The 9,697-nt window shown below is 43.9% G+C and overlaps 1 protein-coding gene across 1 annotated transcript; it reads left to right on the top strand.

Moving 5' to 3' along the window:
* Positions 1-653: 653 nt before the first annotated feature.
* On the top strand, positions 654-7,330 carry SHISA2 (shisa family member 2). The gene is made up of 2 exons (XM_054015412.1): positions 654-1,298; positions 3,632-7,330. Exons 1-2 carry the CDS (start codon positions 995-997, stop codon positions 4,183-4,185), a joined length of 858 nt encoding a protein of 285 aa, XP_053871387.1. The 5' UTR covers positions 654-994; the 3' UTR covers positions 4,186-7,330.
* The last annotated feature ends 2,367 nt before the right edge of the window (positions 7,331-9,697 follow it).

Raw genomic sequence — 9,697 nt, 5'->3', positions numbered from 1 at the left:
CGCTGCCCCGGCTGCGCGCTGGGTGGCTGGAGAGGGGCAGGCGCCAGCCGCGGAGACAGCCTCCTAGGGCTGCCCGTGGGTTTCCTTTGAGCTGACCAACGCCGGAGCACGGAGCGCCGGGCACTTCGGGAAGAGCCTCCGACTCCCCCTTCCTGGCGGGGCTGGCAGAAGAGCCCCGTGGTCTCCCCACTTCTGGCTCCCCTGCGATCAGATGCTTCACCCCCCTCCACGAAGAGCCGTGTTAGTAGGAGACCCCGCCACCTCCACAGCGGGGTGCTGTGTCCGCAACCCCCCCCCCGGCATAGCGGGATGCTGTCCCTGTCCTTAACCCCCCCGATATAGCGAGGTGCTGTGTCCGCAACCCGCCCCCCCCCGACATAGCGGGGTGCTGTGTCCGCAACCCGCCCCCCCCCGACATAGCGGGGTGCTGTCCCTGTCCTTAACCCCCCCCTGACATAGCGGGGTGCTGTGTCCGCAACCCGCCCCCCCCCGGCATAGCGGGGTGCTGTCCCTGTCCTTAACCCCCCCGACATAGCGGGGTGCGGTGTCCGCAACCCGCCCCCCCCCGACATAGCGGGGTGCTGTGTCCGCAACCCGCCGCCCCCCCCGGCATAGCGGGGTGCTGTGTCCCTGTCCTTAACCCCCCCCCGACATAGCGAGGTGCTGTGTCCGCAACCCGCCCCCCCCTGCATAGCGGGGTGCTGTGTCCCTGTCCTTAACCCCCCCGACATAGCGGGGTGCTGTGTCCGCAACCCGCCGCCCCCCCCGGCATAGCGGGGTGCTGTGTCCCTGTCCTTAACCCCCCCCCCCCGACATAGCGAGGTGCTGTGTCCACAACCAGCTCCCCCACACCCACACACCCGGGACAGCTGGGTGCTGTCTCCCCCCCCCCTTGCACAGGTGAGCAGAGGAGCCCCGTGCGTGCTGAGGACCCCCCCCCCCCCTTTTTCTGCCGGGCGCGCTGCTGCCCCGGACGCCGCCGGTGAGCGGTGCCATGTGGAGCGGGCGCTGCTGGCTGCTGCTGGCGGCGCTGGGCTGGCTGCTGCCGGCGGGGGCCGGGGCCAGCGGCGAGTACTGCCACGGCTGGCTGGACGCGCAGGGCGCCTGGCGGGACGGGTTCCAGTGCCCCGAGCGCTTTGACGGCGGGGACGCCACCATCTGCTGCGGCAGCTGCGCCCTGCGCTACTGCTGCTCCAGCGCCGAGGCCAGGCTGGACCAGGGCGTGTGCGACAACGACCGGCAGCAGGGGGCAGACGAGCAAGGCCGGCCGGACAAAGACGGCCAGGATGGCGCAGCAGGTACGCGGCTTCCTCCCACCGCCCTCCTTACCCCGTCCTGGCCCAGCGCAGCCCCCTCCACGAGCCCTGGCGGCTCTGCAGCGTGTCCAGCCCGCGCGGGGCAGCCAGGCGAGCAGGCAGTTCAGCCCCTCGTGGGAGGATGCTTATGGGACAGCCAAGCTTAGTCACTCCGAGCCCCCGGGCCAAAGGAGGCTGTAATCCAGAGTGCCCCCAGCCAGTCTGGCTGCCAGGTGTCATGGTGAGCCCAGGCTCTACCTTCACAGATACCCGAACATAGGTCTGAGATCAGCCGCTGCGAAAGGGCTAAGAAATGCCGATCTAGGGCACCTAGTGCCTGCCTCGGCCATGCAGGGTTAATGGCGTCAGCCTATTGGCTAGTGACCTGGGTACAAGCCCTGAGTGCAGAGACTTCTTGGGAGCAGGGGCTGACTGGCAAACATTCCTACATCTCTGACACATCTTTTAACGAGGGGAGCTGCAACCCCTCATTTTCAGCCCTGCCTATGACAGCTGAGCCTTTAACTGCTACCTGGGATGTTGTTAATAGACCTGTAGGGAGTTTTGCCATTGACTTCAGAGGAACCAAGATTTGGCTGGTCATGGTGAATCCACATGTAGTTATGGGTAATTCCCCTTAGTTTTACAGTACATATTTTTTATTACTAATACTTCTGGCAGTCGGATCAGTTGAAAAATGAGACAAAATAAGAGAATATGTTTCTGCCTTAAATGTAAATCAAACACTTTTTTTTTTTTATAACAACAACAGAAGGACATACACACACATATCCTCAGTTTGTTATCTGGGTAATGATAAAAGTAGGACAGAAATGCAAATGTCAAATCTTTGGATTCCAAATAAGAAACTTGTCAATTAGTCCATCATTTGCAACTATTAAAATCAGAAACATGGAAAAAGCTAAGTTACTGTCAAGGAGTTTGGATACTTTACGAATGACAAAACCTTTGATTGTTTTTTAAGTTCTGCATTTATTTAAATGACAACACCACTTGTCTCCAGAATGTCTTGGACAAGTTGTGTCAGATCAATATAGCAGCAGTATATTTAATCATTCCTTCAGCTTTGTTTGCACTTCCAATTAAAAAGAAAGGGAAAAAAAACTTTGAAAGGGAACAACTGTTTCAGGAAAAGTAACTTCTATTACACAGGATTTCAAAATGACTTCTAACCAATCACAATAGTCTAATTGTATAAATTCTTCAAGCCTAGATACCACCTTTTAAGACTGTATTTATGACTAAATGTCAAGGATAAACTAGAGTCTTTTTACTGCTGTTTGGGAAAAGTCTCAGTGGCTCTCTAGTACATTTGCTGGCCATACACTAATACTGAACACACTAGAACTAGCCTGAAGTGGTGTTATAATTAGGACAGACTTGGAAAACTTGTGTGTTGCAGACTGTAGCAAGTGCAGGCACCTGCTAAAGAGCTACAGGATTTGGCCAGTGCAGAAATAAACAATTATACTAGAAACTGTTTGTTAAAAGGTGTTAAAATTACAAAAAATGATAGGTTAAACAGTCTTTAGTTTAATAATTATGCCTATGTAAGTGACTCTAATGTTAGCCATTCCAGTTTCAATGAAGATAAGACTCTGTTAAAAACAAGTCATTTTTTCTAAAAATCACATATTAGATTTATTTGCTGCGCACCACGATCTGATAGCTGTCACTAGTCTTTGTGATTGTCTTGTCCTCTTGACCTTGTGTCCTGAACATCTCATTAGTAATCGTTCCAGTTGATGTGGTCAGGTAATGCCATCTCAAGGGTTAGTAATACTTAAGTCTTGGGGCTGACAGTCTTAAATGAAAAGGATGAGTCCCAGCCATGTTGGCTGTAAGAGAGATGTGATCCCCCTTTTTGTAGCATTTTGAGCATCTCATAGTCTTTAAGACAACCTGTGAGGAAGGGGAGTAGCTAAGTGGAACACAGAGAGACTGATGAATTTCCTAGTTTATTTCCAAAGATCGCACAAGGAGGCAGTGGTAGAACAAGGACTTAAACCAGGTCTTGGAAGTCCCAGCCTACCACCCTAACCGCTGGGCCATCCTTTCTCTGTGGGCAGAGCTCCAATTTAAGCACTTTGAAAATCCCAACCATTAGTTTTTGCAGCATCTATATTTTCTTTAGTCCTTTTATTAAAAGTAGCAAGTGGAATGTTTAGTTTCCAGAATCATTTCTCCCTGGAGGACTTGAGTATATTAATGCTGAGTGACTGAAAGAAATAAGCATTTCTCTTTGTATAACTTTGTTTTTTAGGTTTGGCCTTCGTAGCAACTCCTAATAACAGTGGCTTTGTTTCTCTTTGTAGTGCCCATTTATGTGCCATTCCTTATAGTTGGATCTGTTTTTGTTGCCTTTATCATCTTGGGGTCTCTAGTAGCAGCTTGTTGCTGCAGATGCCTGCGACCCAAGCAAGAGCCACAGCAAAGCCGAGCACCTGGAGGTAATCGGCTGATGGAGACTATTCCCATGATTCCAAGTGCCAGTACCTCCCGTGGTTCCTCTTCTCGTCAATCAAGTACTGCTGCCAGCTCCAGTTCCAGTGCCAATTCAGGTGCCAGAGCCCCCCCTACTAGGTCACAGACCAACTGCTGTTTGCCAGAAGGGACCATGAATAATGTCTATGTCAACATGCCTACTAATTTCTCAGTACTGAACTGCCAGCAGGCTACCCAGATTGTGCCACATCAAGGGCAGTACCTGCACCCACAGTATGTAGGTTATGCTGTTCAACATGACTCTATGCCTATGACCCCGGTGCCACCTTTCCTGGATGGTCTGCAAAGTGGATACAGGCAGATTCAGTCTCCCTATCCCCATGCCAATAGTGAACAGAAGATGTACCCAGCAGTGACTGTGTAACTAAAAAAAAAAATCACATATTTTAGCACCTAAGCGGAGGAGAAATACTTTTGGAATGAAGCTTGTAGAACCTCATTTGTAAATAATTTTGAAAGACTCATGCATGTCAGACAGTGTTTATAACCCATTTCTTTACATTGGATTCAGTTGCCCAAAACTGTGTAACGATATCTTTGAATTACCATTTCCAGATATGCTTCCATTCCAGTCCATGATTAACAGTGGCAATGGATTATGCTGAAGATGCATATGCATTTCAGATAACTGTGTGTGAGAGATAAATTCCTGAGCCATTAAGTGCCCTTCAGGTATGGCACGGTCAAAGCATTTGGCTACTTCATAAAAAGAGTTTTGTTACACTGTACAAGATCACAGTATTTAAGAAACCTCTCTTCTCCTCCTCTCTCCCAACTCCTTTACAACATTTCATATTGCTTTACAGACAATCACATTGTCACTGGAAGACTAAACCGTGCAATTATTGTAAGTTAGAAACCTGCTACCAAGTCCTATGATTTCTTACTCACCTTAGGTTCAAGGTGGAATGAGGTGTTATTCTTAGTTTTTCACAAGATTATTTTCTTTGTCCCTTATATTTATGTAGGAATTAGAAGTGTGTAAAACATTCAGCTCTAACTTCCAGTGCACTTGGAATCATTCTCGATTTGAGTTTGATTCATGTTCAGGAACCAATAGGGGTTTGCACAGTCTTTGTTTATCTCAGTGAACTGTAATAAAAAACAGATATGAAGTTCTTGCTTTGATCAAAATCTTTGATACTGCCGTTGTCCTGTGCATTTCAAGTTTGAACTGTGCTTGCAGAGAAAGGTCATGTAGTATCTTCAAATAGGGCTACTAATCCCACTTCCTGTGAAACATAAACCTGTGTGAATGTGCACAAACATGTCAAACCAAGATCTTACCCATGGGTTTGTAATGCAATTCAACCATGGGAAAATGGGATTCATTCTAACCCAAACCTTTCTGAACTCCAGGGGCTGCTGACCCGTTCTGATGCTAAAATATTGCCAATCCAAATTGAATTTGGAATGATTTGCACAGCTAGACTAGGAGTCAGTTTCTGGAAGAACTATTTTTTTGTTATTTGCATTGAAAATGAACAAAAGAACAACCAAAACACTCAAGTCCTAATAGCTTTTCATTTTGTATAATTGCTTTATAAATGAAATATTTCTGCACAATGTAGAAATCTTTAAGCCTTCAAGCAGATGGCATGTTGCAGAGGGTGACTTTGCACTAAAACCTTTGATTCCATTTGTGATAAAATAGCTAATCTCCTGAATTTAAAGAAGCAACCAATATACAGTAAAAGCTGTGTTATCCGGCCCTGTACCAACCGGAAAGCTCTATAAACCAGCATTTCTAATCTTCATAGAAAGTCCAGTTTATAGTCTGGTTGGCATGGCGCTGGCAGGTTCCCTACCTGGCTCCGTATGGCTCCCCGAAAGTGGCAACCTGTCCCTGCTGCTCTTAGGGGGAGGCGTGGCTAGACAACTTTGCGTGCTGCCTCCGCCCGCAGAGCCCCCCCTGCTCCCTCCAGCTCCCATTGGCTGCGGTTCCTGGCCAATGGGAGCTGCAGTGCCAGTGCTTGGGACAGGGCAGGGGCAGCGTACAGAGCCACCTAGCTGCGCCTCCACCTAGGAGCAGCAGGGACAGGTTGCTGCTGGTGGGGAGCTGCCCGAGGTGAGCGCCCCCTGGATCTGGCACCCTGCACCCTCCTGTGTCCCAACCTCCTGCCCCGAGCCCCTTCCCACACCCAAACTCCCTCCCAGGGCCCACTCCCCCTCCCGTGCTCCAACCTTCAGCCCTGCACCCAAACTCTCCCTCTTAGTTAACCAGAATTTTTCACTTACCGGCACCCCCCACACCACCAACATGCTGGATGAAAAAGCTTTTACTGTACAAGGAATAATCTGTTTGTGTTAATTGTAACATGCATTTCATACTTCTTTAAAACAAAACCCACAATGTCTTTAAGGCTGCTTTCATCGTTTTTAAATTAATCTGCATTTCAATCAATTTGTTCTTTATGTTTGGAATGACAGTATAGTATTGAGGGCATACTGAAAACATTAAATTGCTTTAACCAGACTAGAACTAATAAAATATTTTCTTATTGTCTGATACTGATTCCTTATGTTGCAATGAATCTGATACTAACAATTTTGTTACATGGACTGTATGTCAGATCTAATGGTTTATTTGTAAACATGCAACACAAAAAAGCAAAAGGAAGAGATGTTCTTTACCACTGAAATAAGAAAAGGAGTAGGTATTTTACATCAGGTCTGCTACTGTTGGCTGATACCATAACAATAGTACAGCATATATAACTTTTAAGAAAGAGGCATCCTTTGAGCCACTTTATTTCTTTTGACTAGAAAAGACTGGGGCTGATCTTGAGAAGTGCTGGGTACCTCCTACAAAGCATTGAAGCCCAAATTTTTAAAGGTATTTAGACATTGCTCTGCTCAGCATTTTAAGTCTTAAGACTATTAGGCACCTAGTGGGATTTTCAAAAGCACCTAAGCACCCAACTCCTATGGGAAGTAGGCATCTAAATAACTTTGAGGAACTAGGCCTTTCAGTGCTGTACAGAGCAACGCCTAAATACTTTTAGATCTAGGCCTAAATGCCCTCAACTTTTGTTGGCTTCAGGAGGAATTAAAGGTGCTCAGCATCTCACAGGATCATGTCCATTGTTTCTTTTCTGGAAGACAGTTTCCCAGAGCCTGATGTTAGCTTTTTCAACTGTGAATAAGTTAGCTCTCTATTTCTCTCTCTCCCAGAATGCACTGCATTCATTGCACATGCCCTGTTAAGGACACCTGCTCTGATTTATGAAATTCAGGTGAATCACTTTGTAAATTGTTTACTTGTTTAAAACTTTTAAGTTAAATTTAAGTATGTAGAAATTAATTTACAACTGTTGGGAAAAAAACAAACCCTGAGCTGTAATAAAAGGAAGTTTGTGAGATGTGGTGTTTTATATCTTGTGTATAATAATGTAAAATCAATGTTAACATTTGGTAAAGTTTTTAAATCTGTTACAGGGCACTTGACATAAAGTGTTTCTTACAAGTGAAGAAAAAACCCTTTGTTTAATAAATATTTTATGCTGTGATTTTTTTGTTGCTGTCAAACTAATAACATATTCTTCAGTTGTTGACTTAGTTTTCTTGACTAAGCACAACTCTCTAGCTCTCTAATGAATAGCGAAATGCATATTTTAGCAAACAATAAGGTTTGATCCTTTAAATTTGATTTAAAAGAATAAAAAATATTGGAAAATGCCATTCTTCCTCATGCTCACACCTTAAAGAAACTCAAAGTGTAACTGAATTAGTGTGGCAGAATCTGGTCCATAATACATGCATTCTGTTACAGAGCAGCTTTAAGTCTGAGAGAAACACCAACTGCAGGTAGTGTGCAGAAACTAAATCAAAGGAAGGACAGTTTTTGTGCCTTGAATTAATTTGAAAATAGTGCTCCCTTTCAAGGGATTCACCAAGGGACTTCATGTGAGTAGTCCCCTCTGGTTTCAGTTAGTCTGCTCAGGTACTTAAATTTAAGCACTTGCTTAAGTACCTTGTTGATTAGGGTCTGAGCTGTCTCATGGAAGGGTACTGTATTCTAGTTCCCAACTGCATCCAAGTCATCTAAAATCTTTCATGTTATAATCTACATCTGGCAATATCACACACTGGATCAATCCTGCCTCTATTGAATTCACTGAGCACTTTGCCATTAACTACATCTGTAGCAGAAACAGAGTCAGTACTTTCCTCTCTACAGGGGAAAAAAGTGTGATATATTCAGTTTAAGTTTTGACTATTTCTTAACCTCTAGTTTGCATGCCCAATTAGTGATGAAGAAACAATAGCTGTTGCTGGTGATATTAATCTCTATAATGGTAGACAATTGCTTCGAGATTAGTTAAATCTACAGATTTTCATTAAAATGACACTTAAAGTAATCATGTGAAAATGATGCAGATGTGTCCACAATTGCTTTCTGTTCCATAAATAACTTACTAGCTCCTCAGAGTTAAAGGGTGGAATTACAGAGCTACCTGTTTCTTGATGGTCTAAAAGTTACCAAAAGGTGGGATGAAAAAGCTTTAATTTTGGGTTATTACCGTGGGTTTTTTTTAAAGAGGAAATGTTTGTATTATGATCATATTTATCAGCTAAGAATTTATTTTTAATATTTCATGGTAAAATTTTATGCCTTCTCCCTTTCCTTCCTAAACTGAGATGAAGCTTTTCATTCAGGTCAGTAATCCTTTGCCAGTTAAAATATTTTTCCTAAATAAAACCAAAATTCCATTGTGGTAAAGTGGCACATTTCAGTACAGTGGCACTCCAATATCTGAGACTAGACCTAGGATTTTGAATTCCTGGTGCTTGCTATTTCATTCAGTTTCCAGATGTGGGTTAGACTGGCATAGAGATTATTGACATTTGTGATGAGAAGCAGGGCAGATGTTCTGCTGGAAGCAAAGGAGGAAAAAATTGTATTAATAGGAAATTGGACCCTGTCACTGATAAATGCTGTTGACTGAAAAATGGGAAAGAACAGTGTGGGAAAATTTACACAACCATGGTTGAGTGGGTTTAGTATACATATCTGAAATATAAAAGCATTCAGAACTCTTCAGAGATTATAGGCACAGGGTAGAAACATTCTACGTAGGGTGTTATAAAAAGCTAGCAGAGGAGGGAGTGGTGCATGGTTTGTAGAGACCATGTTAGCTTGATGGATGTTCAGAAGTAAGGCTGGCTGAAAATTTTCCATCATGACTTTTTCAATGGAAAATTGGGGTTCTGACTAAACAAAAATGTCAAAAAATATCTGCTTTCTGTGGAAAATTTTAATTCATTAAAAAAACAACATATTTCAGTTTTTGGCCAAAAAAAATTTGGTATTCAAATTACAGCTGAAAAAAATCAAAATGTTTCATGGAAATGTTAGACAAACATTATATTTTGTTTTGTTTTTATCACAATTTTCTCCAGGAAAAAAAAACCCTTATTTTTTACTGACTCTACCCAGAACAACAACATACAGACCGATCAATATTTCAATAATTTTTCTGATGTGTAAATTAGATCTTTTCTTGCAGTTAAGAAGTGAGAGCAGAGCAGATGTAAATTGCTTTCAGAATGAGGAGTGAGAGCACAAATTATTACACTTTTTACTGAAGTGGAAAGATAAGGGAGCCAACTGTTCTTTAGTGCTAAGCTGGGTTTGTTTACTTATTTAGAGAATATAAGATATTTATATAGTCAGAATTTGTGGGGTGTTTTTTAGTACAGCTCAGAAAGAAGAGCCCTATTTTCATTGTAACTTGAAAGAATTTAGAGGATTATAGTAGCTACCAGATATTGATGTGACAAATGTCCAAGAATTTGTGTGTGTGTGTGTGTGTGTGTGTGTGTATAATTCACAAACACACTACTGTATTTAGCTAACACCCCTATCGTTAAAT

Source organism: Malaclemys terrapin, chromosome 1, assembly GCF_027887155.1.
Source record: "Malaclemys terrapin pileata isolate rMalTer1 chromosome 1, rMalTer1.hap1, whole genome shotgun sequence".
In the NCBI taxonomy this organism is placed as follows: Eukaryota; Metazoa; Chordata; order Testudines; family Emydidae; genus Malaclemys; species Malaclemys terrapin.
Note: the sequence above shows the minus strand (reverse complement) of the source record. Positions and strands in the feature narration are given on the sequence as shown.